The 22,491-nt window shown below is 35.0% G+C and overlaps 1 protein-coding gene across 2 annotated transcripts; it reads right to left on the reverse strand.

Annotated features, from left to right (window-relative positions):
• Positions 1-711: 711 nt before the first annotated feature.
• LOC125677498 (E3 ubiquitin-protein ligase TRIM36-like) lies at positions 712-11,095 on the reverse strand. 2 transcript variants are annotated; one of them, XM_056159533.1, is made up of 11 exons: positions 10,901-11,095; positions 9,895-10,789; positions 9,536-9,568; positions 8,908-8,940; positions 7,147-7,200; positions 5,688-5,825; positions 4,663-4,710; positions 2,339-2,473; positions 1,996-2,055; positions 1,745-1,873; positions 712-1,282 (listed from the first exon to the last, which is right to left on the reverse strand). In XM_056159533.1, the coding sequence occupies exons 2-11, from the start codon at positions 10,679-10,681 to the stop codon at positions 1,218-1,220; spliced, it is 1,482 nt and encodes a 493-aa protein (XP_056015508.1). In that variant the 5' UTR covers positions 10,682-10,789; positions 10,901-11,095; the 3' UTR covers positions 712-1,217. The 2 variants fall into 2 exon arrangements, with proteins under 2 accessions (XP_056015508.1, XP_056015509.1); XM_056159534.1 differs by lacking the exon at positions 8,908-8,940 and having other exon boundaries at positions 10,901-11,073.
• Positions 11,096-22,491: the final 11,396 nt, after the last annotated feature.

The raw sequence follows: 22,491 nt of genomic DNA on the forward strand, positions 1-22,491 counted from the left end.
ATATTGCAATACAAAGTTGCAGGCATGGTGCTCAATATAAAAGTCCACCGGCCATTTTCACGAAGAAAAAACCTTGTATCTGCCTTTTACTCAACTGAGTGCAACTATGTCCCGGGTAAGAATATAGTTTCAGCACTACTGTACACATTGTACATTCAGAAATATATGCGAGAAGAATTATAGAATAATTAGTTTCATCTTAATCGTAAGAATGTTTAGTGAAAGGGTCACAGGTTGCACAGTGTATGCAGAAATATGATAAGCTGAGGAAAGCACATTCATTCATACATAGTAGAACGTTTTAATGAGTCTGTTTTATTTAGGTATTCTGAAAACTGTTATATTACTTACATAACAAAAAATCAAATGCAATCTGCATCTGAGTAAAATTTAATTGGCATAACCTATACTTCTAAACAAAATGTGTCTCTGAGTTCAGTTTATCTTGCACTTTATATAACAAATTACATTCAACTTCAACTTCTGAGGAACAAAAATGACAGTCTTTCTTGTGAAGCTGCACACTTGTACCTTTCAGTTTCTCTATGGCGCTTCACCCTGATTGTACCTTCCAGTGTCTATCAAGTTTCTATCCAATTTCTTTGCAAAGTGTGTATTTAGTTTCTATGTACAACTGCACCTTTGTACATATACCTTCCATAAAGCTTCAGTGTCTATCCTAAGGGGTCAAACTGCACACCTACATCGTGCCAGTATTAACTTATGTTTTTTATTGTAAATTTATACAAACATATTTCTTTCAACAGAACTCTGCTTAAAATTTATATAGGTTACATATTTCATATATAATATACATATATACATGTGCTGTAACATTACAAGGGAAAATACCCCCAGTACCCGATTCAGGTTCTTGTATCACTTCATTGAATTGATTCCTCGGATTCCTAAATAAGATTTCAATGGTAAACAATTTGGAACTAACATTTGACCTTCGTTTATGGTATTATAATTAAGACATTTAACATATTACAATTGTCATGCATCCCTATAACCGTCACAGCAAAATACACTGATAGTAAACAAAAGTTGACCCATTTCAAAAGCATCTAAAAAAAATTATTATTGATCTTTGGGGAACAACATGCAAAATATTTCTTGTAACGTTGACTTTTTTAAATTGTCCTTGTTATTTGGTCAACACTATCCATGGTAAGAATGACTGGACATCCTCCTGCAGCAACGATGTTTCCCGTTTACCAGCGTTGAAATCGAGTGCCTCTTCTGAACCCATGTAAAATATCAGGTATCTCTACAAGACCTAGAAAAATATTTGATCCAAGATTTAGTTTTTCTTTGGTTTCAAGGATTTTATATTTCAAACCATCTGAGTTTTCCCTCTCTATATCTTTTCACTTCTAATAATCATTTTTAATCGAAACATCTTTAAGCTTAAGTCAAAATCTGGAAATTGCGATGAGATGATTGAAAAGTTAATCATTTTAAAATGCCATTGTTATTCAATATTGTTTCATCCAATTTTTGTTGTCTGTGAATTGAGTTTCAGTTCAAAAGTAATGAACATCTTACAGGTGATTGAATTTTTTTACTTAATACAAAATTGCAGTGAACATAACCTAGCCATTTTATCATAATGGCGAAAAGGTCATTTTTTTATTCATTTTATCTTTTCAAATTTGCGGTAGGTGAAAATTGTAAAATTTCAACTGCTGTTTCAATAAGGCTGTATATAATATTACTACTTTTTGACAATCTAAAGTACCTCTAAATTGTTCTTCTAAGTCCAGTTCCTGACAAGGTTCACAGTTACAGCCGTTGTCTGGTCCACAGTATCCATCACAACATCGACATCTCAGTACCTTCCTACCGCAGTAATATTTCCCCGTATCGCCTGGAATTCGTACATAATACGTACCATTAGATATCTACACTATATTTTCACTTTTATTTTAGAGGAGATAATATAATTTCCATCGAGCAAATCGCACATTTTGTAGTTTATTGTAAAAATACCTTTTTTCGCTACAGCGCCTCTTCTGTTGACACGACCATTCCCGTGCGACACAACATGGACTGGAGAAAAAGGTTAACTAACATGTTTAACATAAGATATATATAATTATTCTAGAAATAAGCTTTTTACAATGGCATCCTCCGGAGTTTTAATCTTCCTCATCTCTATCAAACATATGTATGCAATCCCTGAATTCCTTCATTTTATGAATGATCCCCGAAATACGTACCAACTAAAACTATCAAAAACATCAAAATGTACTAATATATATTTACCATATTGGTTGATAATCTTAGAAATGATACAACAATTTCATTAAATGATTTGAACAAATGTAGTCACCTCCCCGTTGCCTGGCATTTTTTTTGTCCAGTTGCTGACAAGGTTTACAATTACAGCCGTTGTCTGGTCCACACTGTCCGTCACAACATCGACACGACAGTACCCTCCTCCCGCAGTAATATTTCCCGGTAGAACCTGGAAATCAGTTTGCTTAGACATATATATGTAATTACCCGTATTGCAACACATAAAAACGTACGGCTTTTCAACACTTTACACGACCATTCCTCATGATAAATTAAAGACTAGGCCTTTTAATGTCATAGGCATTGAGAGATGGAACACAGAAATACTCATATCCTATAATCAGTCATGTCAAACAATACTCTGATTCTAAACACAGGTAATCAGTAGATGATATTTAATGTTGGAGTTCCTCATCGAGTCAATATTTTCGTAGTCTTTGATGACCATGTCTTCCAAATATATATATTGGTGATTAGGTCTTCCAAAGTGTTGAAAAGTCGTACGTTTTGATGTTGTGGAGCATGTAGAATATTTTGAATAACTTCTGCATCATAAGGAGCACAATTCATGCCTATGGGAATTCCAACAGAATATAGGAGTTAAAGGGAAACTAACAACTCATATTTGTGACAAAAAGGATGACGTCAGTGTCTCCATTATAATCTTCCCATATTCATGTAGCAATATTACATTATCATCTGTTTTGTTTCTTAACTGATTCGATAATCAAGATAATGTTCTAAATACGATAACTTTTTAAATCGAGGCAGATTAGTAACAAAAACTTGTTGTTACTACAGGAGTTTCAACAGTTTTATTAAAAGTTAGCATTTTGCTAATTTCTATGGTCGTTATAACGATAAATGGTCAATTAACCAGTGCAATTTCAATTTGTGTTTAAAAGGAGACGATGTTTGTCCTATTCTCAAATTTGCATTTTTATACGATTTATGAGATTGGTCACTATCGCTAGCTTCACTTTTTATGCATTATTACACCCCCGCACGTAAAGCTTAGGAGTGTGTACTGGAATCGTCCGTCTGTTCGTCCGTAACCATAATTTGCCCAGAATATAGATTTAACAGTGATGAACAGATTTGATTAAAATTCATGTTATGAGATTGATCGCTGTTCGTTATCTTCACCTATCACGTATAACTTACACGAATGATAAAGTTGTGTACCTGATTGAGATCTTTCAACATTCAAGGAAGTTAAAAGTTTAGGGGGTGTTATCATTAACCACAGTAAACAAAACAAACTTACGTAACTAATTCAAACTTTGTGATTATACGACACTGTTAATTCATTGAGATACTTAAACATTCAAGGAATGTATGGATATTTTGATTTTACAGGGTTTTACCCAACATTATGGGCTTAGTCATTTTCTCTTAGATTTCGTCATGATCTGTTCTCTCACAAGTTTAAAACAGGGTATAATGCAATCATCAGTTCATGTGCCTGTCTGCCTGTCTGCCTGTCTATCTGTCTGTCTGTCTGCCTGTCTGTCTGCCCATCAGTCTGCAGCTATGATTTTGTCAGACATTTTTGTAGGGACTAGTACATGGAGTTCCCTATATACATGGATTCTTCATCATGTCATGAGGATAAAAGAGCACACAGTCACAATGTAGTTATGAGATTAATCACTGTTCGTTATCGTCATCTTTTCAATGAGGACAAATTCACTATTTCTCACCATGCAATGTAGTTATGAGATTAATCACTGTTCGTTATCTCATTTTTTCAATGAGGACAAATTCACTATTTCTTACCATGCAATCTGCCCCGCGGGGATTTTGATAACGTAAGGAGAGTTCTAGTTAATATTATGATGATGTTAGAGTACCCCCAATTTTACTTTGATTTAGAATTAATCAAATTGAGGAATGTTCTCCTACTGATTTTGTTTATTTTCATTAAGTCTGATAAGTCCAACACACGTAAAAACACTAACATTCAATGATCAATTACATAATCATTTACTAGATCAATGTTTATAATTCCTCATAGAAGTCGCTTGCTTTATCTGGAATACTAAACGCAGCATAATTATATAAACGCAGCATAATTATATAAACGCAGCATAATTATATAAACATTGCAAGGTAAGAACATTTTCATAATCGGACCTGTAATAAAAATAAATTTGATGACATTTTATGACGTATTTCTTTGTAAAGAACATCGGTCAAAATTCTTTTAAAATCTGATAATCAGATTAATATTCAAATTTTAAATTATCTTCATTTGCATAAAGCTGTCCTTTTCAAATTTAAAACATACACTAACGTAACAAAACGTTTCTCCACTCAACAAACAAACAAACAAACAACTAGATATTCAATGATTACCTCTTCTGACTGGCTCGCCGGCACTATTCCTCAGAACTTCTCGTGTGTCTGTAAGTAAGGAATATATATATATATATATATATATATATATATATATATATATATATTTAAATTAATAATAATCATGAAATCGATATAAAAAAAAAAACTTGTGGGAGGTTTGATTCCCCCACTATTTGAATTTATATTTTTATCTGACATTGATCTTTCGGTTTCACCCCTTAACTTTTCTTTCAGAGCAGATTTGTTAAACCTTCATGGATAGATTGTGTTGTTGATACTAAACAGACGTATCGTAACCTAGGAGATGTATATCATCTGCATCAATAGAATATTTAAAGTCAACCAATGTGCTTTCCGCTGAATCACAATTGTTTGATAATTTTCGGAGTTCGACATCCGGTATGATTTTATCAGGGTATCATATTAATCAGGAAACGTTAACTTTTGTAAAGCGTTGATTTGCGCATGGTCACAATAACATACAGATATGCACAGTAAATATTTCGATTAAAAGTCTAACATCAATAGATAATGGCTGTAAACACAGAAAAAGGGACAATTTTATAGTAAAACAACAATGATATTATATGTACAATGTAGCATTTAATACTTGTACATAATTCCACTACAATACAAGATTTAAATTCAATGACGACACACTGTCGTGACAGGTATTATGACGTCATTTTCAGCGCTCGTTTTCGGGATATCATCACGATTCACTGAAGGGTGGCTCTCGCTTGAGAGTTAAATCATACAGATAAGGATAAACATATAAGACCTCAACTGTGCGCAGCTTTTTGTGCACCGTAAATCGAAGGTTTTTATAAGGGGTGGATCTTTAGCTCTCTGTTCCGTCAAAATATTTTTTTCAGAGTGCTACAGTTCTGCAGATAAGAGAGAGAGAGAGAGAGAGAGAGAGAGAGAGAGAGAGAGAGAGAGAGAGTGTGTGTGTGTGTGTGTGTGTGTGTGTGTGTGTGTGTGTGTGTGTGTGTGTGTGTGTGTTTACTAAACGCGGTTACCTTTTCGTTGTTTGATATTCTCATTTTTGTCCAGTTCCCGACAAGCTTTACAATTGCACCCGTTGTCTGGTCCACAATATCCGTCACAACATCGGCACGTTAGCACCCACCTTCCGCAGTAATATTTCCCCGTATCGCCTGGAATTCATATAATATACAATTATGGACTCTTTAGCAGGGAGATATCACAAATTATCAGGTCTTAGTAGAGTTATCACCCGTGGGCGCCTATGCCTTTCTGCTAAACAGTTTATGATAGTTTTATTATCCTGTAGAATCTGAACGTTAAGAAAACTATCACACATTTATTAACTTGTACCATGTACCTTTTTTATTTAGAACGTCAACAGATTCGTAATAACTTTCTCTGCAAACAATTCTGATAATTTTTCAATAGTTTTCGAGGTTGAAATCAATGTTACCCTCAACTACATACATTATTTTGTTTTACACTCAATGTCATACATTTATTAGATATACATATGTTAACGAAAGCATTGAGGTTTGAGAAAGTTAAACGAGAGAAACCTTTCAATTGTGACGTCAAAGTAGAATGACTCAAAAACATAACGTCAAACGGAAACAGGTAAACATTTTGTAACGTATCTTTAGACAAAAACGTAAACAACAGGTCAAAATGCAAAATTGCATTAGAATGGATATATATTTTTTTCTCTATTGTTATTTGTGACTGTTAATGTTGAAGCTGAAGTTTACGATTTACGATCCTGCATATTTTCAATTACTTTTTGATAGAGCTTTCTCGCTTGTGCCATTAGAAGTTATTTTCCAAAGGGAGACAACACAGGTGTCATCCTGCGTGTGAGGGAGACATCACGAATTGTCTCCTTACACGTGACCAGCCCTCGACCAATGAAATTGACTGTTTTATTCTGAAGGATAATATTATTCATCACCACCATGGTATGCTAGGATAGATATGTACCTGTTGCAGTGATGTTGTTATAGACGCCATCACGGCAGGTGAACTAGATATGATATACAAGATTTGTCAGAGGATGACTTGATTGTTGTCTAATGATGATTTGGTACACCCAATACATGTATAAAACACTTATTTTTGTGATATCTTGATAATAAATCAGTCATTCAGAACATTCTTGCATTCATCTATGATTTGTCAACAATAACTCTTCATAAGATCAATGTTTATAATTCCCCATATAGAAATTTAAATCTGTGCATGTCACAAGAAAGACGCTTGCTTTGTTCGGAGTATAATTATATAAACAATGGATAGAAAAATCAAAAGCAAATTTTATGATATATTTATGAGGTATTTCCTTGTAATGAAAACCGGATGATGATTCATAAATCAAGCAATATATACGTTGTAAATCACCTCATCATTTGTATAAAACTGTCCTTTTCAAAACTAAAAAACATACTAGCCTCTCTATTCTGTGTGTACAAACATCTACAAATCTATGATGATTACCTTTTTTGGCTGGTGCACCCGCGCTATTCCTCAAAACATCTGATGCTGTTTTGTCTAAAGAAAATATATACATATAATTTTATCCCTTACATATTCATATCAATATTATATCTTGAATTAAAAAGAATTCGATTCGATTCGTTATATCCCCGTGAACTCGAAATAAAAGACACCACAGAGTCGTCCACTTCTGCCTCATACTTAGATATTTTATTGATAGTAGATATTAACTCACTTTATGACATACGGGATGATTTCAGCTTCGTCATCTTTCTATATTTATGTAGCAATATTCCATTACGAATCAAAGACCTTCGTATTAATAATCAAATATCTAAATATTCATTTACACTAAACTGGTGCCCATGCCTCTTTAATGTTCGCTGCCTTTTATAAAACACAAAAGGTTTTCTGTGAAAAACTATTCAAGATATTGAACGAATTTGATCACGGACAGAAATATGGATGAACAGAACAAAATATGTAGGCGTCTTTTTTTCGCCTAGGGTTTGTTGAAGGAACAACCACTACCTATGTAAACGTCTTAGGCTTGGTTTTAACATTAGGCTTTATTGCGCGAGTGGTACTAAAACTCACAACCTCCCGGTTACGAGGCGAACGCTTTGCCATTGAGCTACCGCCACCAGTGATATATAGGAATAAGATGCCCTTGGACCATATTGCTCACCCGAGTAACCCTAGACCTGCTGTTGTTTAGCTATTGCGATTTTTAAAGGAACTCCAATGTCCCATCATGACATCAAATGAAATTCCTTGTCAAGAGGAATCTATAGATATGGAAGCCCTACATTAAATAGTTCGGGATTGATTGTCTATATAGTTATTTCGGATTTCAAACATTTCGGTTGAGCATCACTGAAGAGACATGATTATTTGTCGAAATGTGCATCTGGTGCATCAAAATTGGTACCGTATAAGTTTTACATTATGACCCCTGGGTCGAGACCTCTGCTGGTGGACTGTTAGTCTCCGAAGGTCTCTACAGCCCAGTAACTAAGTACTTCGTTACTAGCTTGAAAATACGGATGTATATTTAATTGTTGTTATAAAATTTAGAAATTCATTTCAAAATTAAGGATTATCTCCCTCATGCATAGCTCTTATCCTTGGACGAATTTGGCTCCACTTGTTTGGTACGCTGTTTTTGGCTATATTTAGATCTAAAACTTCATAGTTATTTGGGATTTCAAACATTTCGGTTGAGCATCACTGAAGAGACATTATTTGTCGAAATGCGCATCTGGTGCATCAAAATTGGTACCGTATAATTTTTACATAAATGAGATTGTATCAAACGTAATTCAATGGTCTAGGCCACAAGGATAGAAATATTGATTGATTGAATATTGTTTAACGTCCCGCTCGAGAATATTTCACTCATATGGAGACGTCACCACTGCCGGTGAAGGGCTGCAAAATTGAGGCATATGCTCGGCGCTTATGGCCATTGAACAAGGAGGGATCTTTATCGTGTCACACCTGCTATGACACGGGACCTCGGTTTTTGCGGTCTCATCCGCCCCATTTAGTCGCCTCTTACGACAAGCAAGGGTACTGAGGACCTATTCTAACACGGGTCCCCACGGGATAGGATAGAAATAAATGATTAGGTAGTTTGTATGGCGGTAAGCATACTGTATAGATTACCCTACCTATTCCTTGCTTATAAAACCCCATAATACAAAAAACCAAGACATTTTTCTATATATACAAATCGATATTTAGCTAGTCATTGATTACCTTTCTCGGCTGAGACATCTGGTGCTGTTGTCGCTGAATAAAACGGATTACACATTAATTCATGAGTACTTTTCATTTCATATACTAGCTTTTATTCGTATAAAAATGCAGTTGTTTTATACTCATTATATAAAATGGCGAGTAATTTCAGGGTTCATTCAATGATTACCTTCTCATTATATAAAATGGTGAGTAATTTCAGGGTTCATTCAATGATTACCTTCTCATTATATAACATGGCGAGTAATTTCAGGGTTCATTCAATGATTACCTTCTCATTATATAAAATGGCGGGTAATTTCAGGGTTCATTCAATGATTACCTTCTCATTATATAAAATGGCGGGTAATTTCAGAGTTCATTCAATGATTACCTTCTCATTATATAAAATGGCGGGTAATTTCAGGGTTCATTCAATGATTACCTTCTCATTATATAAAATGGCGAGTAATTTCAGGGTTCATTCAATGATTACCTTCTCATTATATAAAATGGCGAGTAATTTCAGGGTTCACTCAATGATTACCTTCTCATTATATAAAATGGCGGGTAATTTCAGGGTTCATTCAATGATTACCTTCTCATTATATAACATGGCGAGTAATTTCAGGGTTCATTCAATGATTACCTTTTCTGGGTGGAATATCTGGTACTGTTGTATCTAAAGACAAAAGATGATGTTGAACAACTCTATATCAAAATACGTTAAAGACAAGATTTGTATTTAATTTACATAATAGTATTTCTCATTAAATTGTCATCTATAAATTAATGATTTTACCGAGACATCAAAGACTAACTTTCAGTTGACAATATTACAAAATAATTCAATAGTACATGTATTTCTCATTTGAACAAAAAAAACCAGAGTTTATCCCGTGCAGAAATATAGTTGGGTTTATACTGATTATGTAGAATGGCGAGAGATTTAAAAGTTCATGGAGTAGAGTTCGAAGACTATGCATGCACATAAAACAACAGTTATACCTTCCAGGGAACCAAACAGTTGTCGTAGCTCCTCTGTGTTGATCTGTGGAGGTGAAAAGTCTGGCAAAGATATCTTCATGTCGGGAAGTCTGCACAATCTACTGAACTCAGTGTTTTTTGACTCGTATGATAAGGAGAGAGAGGCGTCTTTGGACATGAGCGATTTTTTCAGATCGAGAGCACTCTGTTTTGCTTCAGAAATAAGTGTTTTTATTTCCGCTTCATGTTTCTCCATTGTGTTTAACTGTTTAATTTTCATCTCCTCAATTTCAGTTTTAAGTTGGTTGACAATGTTGTCTATTTCTCGGTGCCAGATTTCGCCTTGTTTGGTGACAGCTGCTGTCAGTTTTCTACAATCTTCCAACGAGGATTCTTTAACGACATAAAATTCCGAAAGAACTTCCTCAAATTTCGGAACAATATCGTATTCCAACTCCTTTCTATCCTTCTCCATTTTCTTGCTTTTAGACGTCAGGACTTCTAGAACGTTCAGAAAGGCATGTCCCTTGTGGGAATTTGACGACAGACAGCCAACACAGACAGGTACATCGCATTTCTCGCAGTGGAGCTCACAAGTCTTATCGTGTTTTGAACATTTGGGACATTTCGGAGTGGAGAGCCTTTGTATGAATGGCACAACTTTATGTTCTATAGATAAATCTGAGATATGCTCCCCGACACAGGCCTTGCAGAGTTTGACCTCACAAAGGTCGCAGTACATCGGGGGGACAGGAGTGTCACACAGGTCACAGCGCATCACGTCCTGGGCACTGTATCGGGGATCCATTGTGTTTTAACTACTGTTATACAACTTGGGCGTATCTAGGCTTCACGTTTATAATTACATGGATGTTTTGCATACAAGTTTTACATGCTTGGTGCTAAACTGGCTTATCTGGAAAAAATTGTAGCAATGAATAAAGATGTATGGTTTCTATTTCATATACACACCGTTTAGTTGTAATATTGATATCAAATACAAGTAGCTTCAATAATCAAAACTTACCCTCTTTCTACATTTAACAATCTACTACGGATTTCATTCTGCACAAATATTATATAGACTGAAAATACACTAATTTGGCTCCTTCACAACAATCTTGACATGTAATGGGGATCTATATCGTGTGCACCTCAGAAACACATACGATTCACACGTGACAGGAAATGTGAACAGTGATTACAGATCTGACTAGACCAACGAAAGTTAAAGTACTTGTGAGGGAAATCAATACTCACAAAAACATGAGTAGCGAGTGTTTTGTGAAAACGGATATTACAGCGTGTGACGCTGTCACTCGTAAATCCGAATGATAAACTACTAGGGTCTGTAACATAAACCATAATTTAAAAAACAGAAACCAGTGGGCCACAATGCTTACTTTAGCCATATTGGCCCTGGTGTTCATCATCAGATTTTTAAAAAGCCTTTCTTACACCTTTTATTCCAGTAAAAAAAATTTGATCCCACATTATGACCCCATATGCCCCCCCCCTCCCCGAGGATCAGGACTTTACATAATTTGAATCAACACATACTATTTCTTGTAGTGTTCTGACGTTTGGTTTTGTCTAATGTATTCATGTACCATGTAAACCTCAATCCACCCTTAAACCCAGCGTCTATTAATAATTTAAAAAAAACACACACACGCAAAGACAAGAGGCTCACAGGCCTTATCGGTCACCTGAGTACTAGTTAACTGTATCATTTGTCCCAATGCCTATGAAATCTAGAAGAAAATATCCTGTTCTGAATATCTAAGCTAAATTCAGTAACAGCATAAAACAAGATGTGTTCTTAAAGCTTCATTACCCTTAAAAGTTCATATACTGATGAAAGGCTTTACATAATATATGTATTAACATTAAAGGCCGATGTTTTCAACCGGTCGGTTTTCCTCAAGTAAGTTAAGTGCGAAGCGGAGCTAATTTAAGGCAGGTGTGAAGACCCGAGTCCGAGGGAACCCTGCTAGCTTGTATATACCGCCCCAAATACACAGGATGTTATCTGTGTTACCTGCATTACCTGTGAGTTTTTGTAAGATTGAAAAATTCATGGTAGTCATTTTTCTTGTGCAGGTTAATCGAAACATTGATGATTAAATCTAATGAATCAAACGTAAGAATTAAAGCTCGATGAATTTATTTTATATAAATGAGAACGTTAGCCATTGAAAACTTAGGCAGAATATTCTTTATTCAAAGTTTTCTTGTATCCATTTCACTGCCTTCGTTCGTCGAATATTCAGTATCCGAAAATGTTAGCCTACTAAACATAGTTTCCGACGGGAATTCCTGCGTACTGCGGTATATTTTCTGGCTATGTACAGCTGATGTACCGATCATCGTCCCACGCTTAGAAAATTTTACTCTGTTTGAATTAGTTTTTCTGGACCGCACACCAGACTTCTCTGCCTACCATTGTTGTCTGTGACTCGTTCATAACGCATGGCCTACAAAAACAGGACATTCGGATTTTTCCACAGTTCCTTCAACAACTGGTCTAGACGAAGAATTTTTTCTTCCTCTGGATCCCAATTCCAACCATTATACGCAAGAAAGAGCCCTTTTAGTGGCTAATGTTGAACGTTTGTCGCCATGTTTCGATGGGAAAATTACGCTTATAAATTTTCAATTAAGTGTACTCATAATTAATCTGTTTAGCATAAAATCGATGTCCGTGTAAAATATATTCAACAATCAATTATTATCAATCGTACCCATTCCTAAGCATAAACTACTATATTCTATTATAATTGATGTAATTGTATGCAAAATTTACTACTATTATTGTGTGACTATCTCTACATAAAAACCCCCAAACCGTTTCCCTATCAAGCAGGTTTATGCAGTAAGTAGTAGTTACCCCATATAATATTGTTGGTTATGTGCAGATACCCGATGGGCGTGGTCATAATGACACGAGGGAGCATAGCTCCCGAGTGTCATTATGACCACGCCCATTGGGTATCTAAACATAATCAACAATATTATATGGGGTAAGTCACTTGTACCATAGTTTACTATTATTCATTATATTTTATTATAGCTTTCGGAAGCGCGGTCGCCTGTTAATAATATGGTGCCAATTTTTAGTTTTTACATTACACTTTGAACACTATATATTTCTATTAAAATGACTTTCCATCACAAAAAATTGTATGAACGTTAACTATTCTTTTAAAAAAAAAGACCTTTTTTTTAAATGCACGGAATATTTTCTTTCCAGCAAAAAAGTTTGGTAAAAAGATGAGATCTTTCAATGCCTCCTGGTTTGATCGGTGGTCTTGGTTACATTATGTAGAAATCAAAGATGTTGTATTCTGTTTTCCGTGCATAAAATCATTTCATCAGAAGACTCTCAGTTGTCACTAGAAAGAAACAAGAAAGAAAAAGCTTTCATATCAAGTGGTTTTAAAAACTGGAAAAAAGCAACCACAAAATTCGCCGTGAAGTGATTGCCATAAAGAGGCAATGGAAAGGGAGTTTACGATAAAGGACTAGATTAAAGATGTTGGAGAATGTCTTTCAAAGACGCACGAAGTCGAGAAGAAGTCTAACAGAGAGAATTTGCTTAAAATCACAAACATTTTGAAGTTTCTTGCTCGACAAGGAATTGCTCTTCGGGGTGACAAAGACGAGAAAAACTCGAACTTTAATCAACTTCTCATGCTAGAGGCTAAACGCGATCCCCAGCTTCAGGAATGGCTACAACGCAAGACAAATAAGTATGTTGCTCCAAATATACTAAATTAAATTTTGCAGGTGATGGGGTTGCAGGTTTTGCGAAAAATTGTTGCTTTCATCAAATCGTCTGAATTCTTTTCAATAATGGCAGACGAAACACGAGATATTTCCAACAAAGAGCAACTTGTTTTATGCATTCGATGGGTTGATCAAAATTTTACCACTCATGAAGATTTATTAGGGATGTACTGTCTTTCTGACATGTGGGCTAATTCAATAACCCTATCAATTAAAGATGCCCTTTTGAGGTTCGATCTGCCTATCAACAAAGTACGAGGCCAGTGTTATGACATGGCTGCTTCTATGGCTGGTTCAAAGACAGGTGTTATAACACAAATTCATGCACTTGAACCCAGAGCCCTTTACATACACTGTTATGGTCATGCTCTTAACCTAGCTTGTAGTGATTCTATTAAGGGATGTAAGTTGCTTAGAGACACCCTGGACATTGCAAAGGATATAACAAAGTTGATTAAAGAATCTCCAAGAAGGGAGATGATTTTCAATACATTAAAAAATGCCCAAAATCTACAGAAACGTCAGCGGGAATAAGGGTCTTGTGTCCCACAAGATGGACAATAAAAGCCGACACATTTTTGAGCATTTTGTCAAACTATGAAATTCTAAGAAATGTTTGGGATGAAAGCCTCCAATACGTGCGTGGGGTAGAAATGAGAAACAGAATTAGGGGAGTGGCTGCTTATATGTGCAGGTTTGATTTCTTCTTTGGGTGTTTACTGAGTGAAAAACTTTTACGTTATAGTGATAATTTGGCAAGGGCTCTGCAGGCTCCAAATATCTCGTCGAGTGATGGTAAAAAAAATGGCATCAACGACAATGAGTGCTTTGCAAAGTCTCCGAGATGAGACAATCTTCACTCAGTTTTACGAGGAAGTTGTTGAAAAAGCAAAACAGATGAACATCGATGATCCTGTTCTTCCTAGAAAACGCAAAATTCCTCGTAAACTTGATGATGGGACAGCAGCATATACTTTTTCATCGTGTGCAGATATGTATAGGAGAGATTTCTACGAGGCATTAGATCTGCTTTTAGCTGGCATAAATCTAGATTTGGCCAACCAGGTTACAAAACTTATGTTAATCTTGAAAACCTCGTAATTAAGGCTTGCACAGATCAAACGTTTGAAGAAGAATTCAATTTTGTCATGACCCTATATGATACAGATTTGAAGCCAAAGGATCTTCACTGCAAGCTTATAATGTTAAAGACTGTTTTGCCAAAAGACTTTACGCCAGATATACCAAGTGTGGTTGAATTTTTCAGACATTCAAATGAAAAAAGTCTGTTTGCCGAGATCCTTTAAAATTCTCAAATTAATTTTGGTACTTCCTGCAACTAACGCTACCAGTGAGCGCTCATTCAGCGCCTTGAAAAGATTGAAAACATCACTGAGATCAACAATGAGCCAAATACGAACAAACAATTTGCTTTTATTGCATGTTCATATAAATGAGACTGATGAACTGAATCCAGAAAAAATAGTTGAGGAGTTCGTAAGTGAAAGTGAACACAGACTGGCGATTTTTGGAAAGTTTACCGAGTACTAAATACCTTAGGACTCAGAAATGATTGATAACAAAATGATAAAGATATAAACAAAAACAAAAACAAAAGATTTTAAAAAATTCTTAACACCCCCCCTCCAAAAAAAAAAAAACAACAAAGAAAACTTAAAATTAAAGTTGAGGGGTTTTCTGGGAAACTAATTAGATTCTATGTACATAATTAGATTTATGTACATGACGTACACCTCAATGCTTGCACATATTTATGCAGTTATCTTTTTACTAATGGTTTTGTCGATCTCACTTGTTTGTCGTAAATTACTTTGGTATGGTTTTCTGGGAAACTAATTAGATTATATGTACATAATTAGATTTATGTTCATGACGTACACCTCAATGCTTGCACATATTTATGCAGTTATCTTTTTACTAATGGTTTTGTCGATATCACTTTTTGTCGTAAATTACTTTGGTGTGGTGCCCCCCCCCCCCCCCCCCCCCCCCCAAGTGAAATTGCTTCCTACGGGCCTGTATATTTTAGGACGAGCTAGGAGCACTATTTTTATTTTTCAAAAAACGATATTCCGGATTGCTGAAAAATATTACGATTATAATGCACTGGTGGTGGTAAGCTTGAATTTTACAGATAATATGGCTGATTTAAGTATCTTATGGAGAAAGAAACTACAGTTTTTATTTCGTGTCATGTATAGGTCATTTTAGTTCGATGTTTATTTTTAAAGCAAGGGAAATTCCCTTACCTAATAATAGTTTTCGGTTGCAGCTTGTTTTGCCCTTTTACTAGGCTATAGATGTTCATTTTCAATACCTAGTTGTTTTCATCTTTTAAAGTCGTTCACAAAGCATCTTCATTGCATCGTTGCTTAAAAAACTGTGTACAATTTTGGTAGTTTTACATTATTATCATAAACATTATCATTAAACGAAACGACAGTTACCGAAACTGTTAGGTCTTGTGACTAAAATGTACATGACATCTTCTTTCACTTTGGGATATCGAAAAATATTCAGGCTTCACGCAAGTATTCTTGCATGGTACTGATATCATATCGAATAATTTTTGCTTTATTTATTTTACAAAATTGATGCTACGCAGCTTTAGACTGTCAACATTCGAAAAAAACAACTTTTATTTAACTTTTAACTTTACGTACATTGGGAGCAAGTCCTTCTTTGATTTACAGTACATTCAAGTTTCGGGCTGAATATTAGCATGGCCTGGTCAGGAAAAAATGATTCAAAATAAAATATTTAAACTACAATATGACTTACCATAATATGCACCACTACCGCCAGTTAAATCATAGATAGCGATCCACATGTTATCGATGAGACATGCCGTCATCTGTTGTAAGACATTCATGACGCATTTTATGCTTCGATAGGCGGATCAAGTAACCCCCATATGAAAATACTCGATATACCGGTTTTTTTTTATTTCACATATGATATCGTTGTATATGTCAAGAGTTTTTAATTTTTAATTTTTATATAACTAATTACTTTACTTGTAAACAAAGTATGTGCGTTTTGCTTTTGGGGGATGAGGGGGGGGGGGGGGGTAAGACAATACAGTATTTATTGTGCATGTTTAATTCCGTTGATTTTCTTTTTCATAGGCCTAATTCGAAGACCTATCAACGTATCAGTGTTCCATTGTCCAATGTAAAATTAGAAAAGAAAAAGTAGTGTCGTCTTGGTTGTCAAGGAGGTGTGTCTCCATACCAAGTTACATTTACACAATATAAACAAATATTTTTTTCAGCGTGTTCAACAAATCAAATTGCGTGTTACAAGTAAAATTAAATTATGACAGACGGACTGAATGCTATATTATATATGTCTTTTGCCAATTAATAAACTGGACATGTGTTGTGCCAATAAATATATCTTAATTTAATAATCCAGCCTACAATAGCAACAGGAAATTGTGCTTAAATTGTCCAATCTTCAAAACCTTAAATAGTGTACATGTGTATGGTGGCGGTGGTGGGTGGTGGTCTTCATCCACTCAAACTGTCCCAATCCCCCTCCCGAATTCAATTTCTTTACGTGTGCAGTGGATAGATCGCCACATCGACCCATCCAAGTCTACTGTAAGGATGTTTTAAAATCTCGGTGCCAAATGCAACTGGTTCACACAAAAAATATATAGACAAAATGATTTGACGATTTGCATTTTAGTTGCTTCTATTCATACACGCTATACAACAGTACTGAATCTATAACATCGTGTGAGAGAGAGAGAGAGAGAGAGAGAGAGAGAGAGAGAGAGAGAGAGAGAGAGCATCAGTAATTATATACAGGTACGGGGAGTTTAATCAAATCTTAAAATGTACAATATTCTACTTATTAATTAACCATTCCACTTTATTTTGATATATTTGATTTCCCTTTTTTTCGTGTTAAATTATTCGGCTGGCGCGAGTTAGGACTGCCCCCCCCCCCCCTTTCTTAAACCGATGTTACGTGCCTAGCTATCTAACGCCCTTTCAGTCAAAAATAAAATGAATATATAATCTATATTACTACAACTTCATTGAATTTACTAGATTTTTTTCACCACCGTAATACATGTTTATGTAAGCGGACAATCTAGGCATTTTTAAAATTATTTTTCCATCTTCGATAGCAAAATGTATTCAGTCCACGAAGAGCACAATGGACCCAAAACCCATGGCAAGCGAAGATGATTTTTACCCCCGTTTTCGGGTGTTATATAACTGACCAAAAAATAGTATGTTTGTTTTACAACTTTAATTCCGAAGACGGGTAAGTTTGTGAGTCACTGAATAAACAAAGGTGCGCGCCCCTTAAATCCGCCACTGATTATCAAGAAGAAGTTTAAAATGTTGAATTGTCAACACACGATAGACGATGATGGACACAGGCCTATAACAGTAGACCTAAACACAAACAAAGAAGTGATTTTTTGCACTTCAGTGATGTAATGTGTTCCTGCTGTTGAAGAGAATGACGTGGGTTCGTGTGAAGTGTCACACTTAATACTCTGATGCACATGTAAACTTCACCTGGGATCATGAAACAGACGCGATTCAGAATTTATCAGTAAAATAATTACTGTCAGTAAAGGTGAAACAAGAAAAAAAAACACTCTGGTTGTCTGCACACGGTGTTCGTGATTCTAGAATTGTAGGACAGTAGTATACAGGAACAAGTCGGCGGTGATCACAGGCTGTGTCCTAAGTATATCTGACTGGTTTAGTGTCACTGTCGAAAATGTTAAGTATGTCTGAAGTGACTGTTGTGAAAGGGTTTGAACGATGGACTAATAATAACTCGGAAAGGAGACTCACTTTGCCTTCTACAACGTTATGCGTGTACAATATTACACAGAAAAATTCTGTACTATGTTGTACCATAGTTTGGTGTGTTTTCTTTTGTTAAAAGTGTGGGTTATCTGTACATAACCCACATTTTTCTTCAAACCCCGCCTACGAACTCGAAAAAAAATATCACTGTCCAGACCACTGTATGAGGTTCTTCCGGATCAAAATTGCCCATATTTAACACGGATAACTGACTCGGACTAAGTTCTCCAAAATAATATTTGCACTCAATCTCATTTGTAGCTTGAGACAAGATAATATCGTCATTGGTTTCGTCCAAAAGACTTTCTATTTCCCTATTTTCCTCCATGTGTGCGAACAAGTCGAGAAACACGTGTAAGTAGAAATACGGGTATCATTTATGAAGATTTGATAAAAGACCCAGTCACATGATAAGAACGCGTTCGAGAGAACAGCGGCGGCCAATCAAACTTGTCGTGTTTCTTTTATGGTTTCGCGCCATACAAATCTTAATTTTTTTAATTTATTTTTTTTTTTGCTTATGTTCCACCGATTTTTTTTTTAATTCATTGTATATACATGTAAATGTTTATCAGCCAAATTAGTCGAAATATTTATTACATTGAAGACTATAAAATAGGATTTTTGAATTAAGAGTAACTAGCATCATCAATTAAATATGTTGCTAAATGTTTAAACAGAAAAATGCACAAATATGGTTTCTTAGAATTTTAATTGTATATTTATTTTCAGTTCTTTGAAGCAAATACCGGTACTAGTAGTCGGAAAATGAGTAAATATGAAATAAAAATATTAAAACCTACAGTCCAAACATTTAGATGCATTTTTAAAAAAAAAAAAGGTTTTTTAAGAGAATAGTTAACGTTCATACAATTTTTGGTGATGGAAAGTCATTTTTAATAGAAATATATAGTGTTCAAAGTGTAATGTAAAAACTAAAAATTGGCACCATATTATTAACAGGCGACCGCGCTTCCGAAAGCTATAATAAAATATAATGAATAATAGTAAACTATGGTACAAGTGACTTACCCCATATAATATTGTTGATTATGTTTAGATACCCAATGGGCGTGGTCATAATAACGCTACGCTCCCTCGTGTCATTATGACCACGCCCATCGGGTATCTGCACATAACCAACAATATTATATGGAGTAACTACTACATAGACAGCCAATGAACATGATATTCTTACATCTTTTATTCTGTACAATCATTTGTAAGGGGAGAACATTTTTTTATATTAAAAAAAATAAGTTGTATCAGATGGGATTCGAACCAGGTGCCGAGAGAAGGTCGCGTGTGATGGAAGGTAGGCATTAACCTCTGCGCCATTGAGACTGTGCAACTATGTAGATATTTTTGGTATTCTGTGTGTCTGATTATTATTGTAAAATTAATTATAATTGACTTTGAAGAGTATTATATTCTATTAATTTTGGGTAAAAGTATCTCTTGTTGAGTTAAAATAATTTCGTGTAATATTTTTCACACTTATGAAGACGGTCAGTGATTGGTCAGTGTGTGTAATAATAGAACCTGCTATTGGCGGTATTTTTGCACGAGATACAGAACAACAAAGACGTGTCTGATGTTGTGTAAGTTTTTGGTGATATATTTGTCATTTTCAAGTACACAATAATTTGTCAGTGAATATTTTGAGTGTATAGATTCACTATATCGTGTGTAAGGTATTGTAGGAGATTCTTTGCTAAACAATGCTGTTAGGAAGCGGAATTCAATATTTAGCATTTGCTTTAATCAGACATATAGGATTGAGAACTAGTTTATAGCTTAATGTTTTCTATTTATACTTAATGGGAGAATATAATTGAGTTTTACATATATGTACTTCGGTGACACAACGGTGTTCGAGTTATATGTGTGTTTCAGTATATTTACAGTGTTTATTTTATTAATAGGTCTACATGTAGGTGATCAGTGTATTACGTTGACCTTGACCTGTCGTGGTGGCCATTTTTTGGGCCGGATATTGCGTGCCTTGTTTAGGTTTGTGAACTTTGCGTATTTGCAACCTTTTTCTAATTTGCAATTGCTATTTGTTCATGTTGCTAATTATGCATGTTTATGATACATGTACTACATATGAATCCTTGCATAGGAAATATGTTTGTATATATGATTGAGGTGAAGCAAATCTTGTACATTGGTTAAGTCACTAGAACAAATTATACTGTGTTTTTATTTATTTATATTTATAGGAGCACTGTCATTGATTCATTCATTGATTCATCATTGATTGATCACATTACACTACAACTGTGAATAAAAGGTGAAAAGAACTTGTGGGTTACACATTAATTATCAAACTATTAAGTATCCAAATCTATATTACAACCTTTTCACGTATGTTTATTGAGCGTGAACAAACCTCACCAACAATTACACTGGATCTAGGCTCATCCTTGCCGTGGTTATGCATCGTTCTTGTTAGTCTTGTAGTCAGACTCTAGAATTCTGGTATAATTTCTAGTAAAAATTTAGTCTTGTAGTCAGATTCTAGGATTCTGGTATGATTTCAAATTAAAACATTTTAGTTTTATTTATAAAATGCGATAAAGCTAGCTAATAAGGAAGGAAAGTATAGAGCCTAACATGACACATCAAAAGCAGGACTTTGAAAAACTGTCGTCCAATTAAGATCTTCATGTTGTATACAAAAGAGCATAAAGATGACTTAAATAACATGTATACACCAAAAGCAGGAAATTTGAACACCTGGCGTTCAATTAGTTTTTTTAATGTTGTATATAAACAACAGCGTCAGGATATTCAGCCGAGAGACTAAAAAAGGTAGTACATAGGGATCAGACTGGCTTTTTGAAAGGTAGATTTATAACATATACAACTTCTTCATAAATTAATGCAATACAACGAAACTAATAAAATCACTATCTTGCTCATGTTTATTGATTTTGAAAAACAGTCCAGTTGATGTGCAGGAGTTCAAACAGTCTCGTTTAAAGTCAACATTTTGCAAATTCTATCGTCGTTATAACGATCTAGTTTGCCAATATAACCTATCATTGGATCAAATGCTGTCTGGCGGGTTTTATATGATTGTTAGGTCATCTAGGCACACTGATTTTGACTACGGATAACTCCGTTTACCTGATCAAGATATAGGGCACAGGTTGGGTATGGCCATTACTCCTCCTAGGCACCTGGTATATTCAGGGGTCTGTGTGTGTCCAACTCTCTATTTTGTATTGCTTATGCATAGCTCTTATCCTTGGACGAATTTGGCTCCACTTTTTTGGCACGCTAATTTTGGCTATATTTAGCTCTAAAACTTCATAGTTATTTCAGATTTCAAGCATTTCGGTTGAGCATCACTGAAGAGACATGATTATTTCTCGAAATGTGCATCTGGTGCATCAAAATTGGTACCGTATAAGTTTTACATTATGACCCCTGGGTCGAGGCCTCTGCTGGTGGACTGTTAGTCCCCGAGGGTCTCTACAGCCCAGTAGCTAAGTACTTCGTTACTAGCTTGAAAATACGGATGTATATTTAATTGCTGTTATTAAATTTAGAAATTCATTTCCAAATTAAGGATTATCTCCCTTATGCATAGCTCTTATCCTTGGACGAATTTGGCTCCACTTTTTTGGCACGCTAATTTTGGCTATATTTAGCTCTAAAACTTCATAGTTATTTCGGATTTCAAACATTTCGGTTGGGCATCACTGAAGAGACATTATTTGTCAAAATGCGCATCTGGTGCATCAAAACTGGTACCGTATAAGTTTTATATTATAGGAGTTATGAGATTAATCAATGTTCGTTATCTTCACCTTCAATACGATACCAGGGTATTTTCCTTTCCAAACATTAAATATTGTTTATTTCAATCAATGAAATTGTGGATTATAACTTTCTACAGTGATATAAAATCTTTCTCTTATCTCTTCATTTTATAATGAGAACAGATATCAAAGGT

The sequence above is a fragment of the Ostrea edulis genome, chromosome 3, assembly GCF_947568905.1.
Source record: "Ostrea edulis chromosome 3, xbOstEdul1.1, whole genome shotgun sequence".
NCBI classification, from domain to species: domain Eukaryota; kingdom Metazoa; phylum Mollusca; class Bivalvia; order Ostreida; family Ostreidae; genus Ostrea; species Ostrea edulis.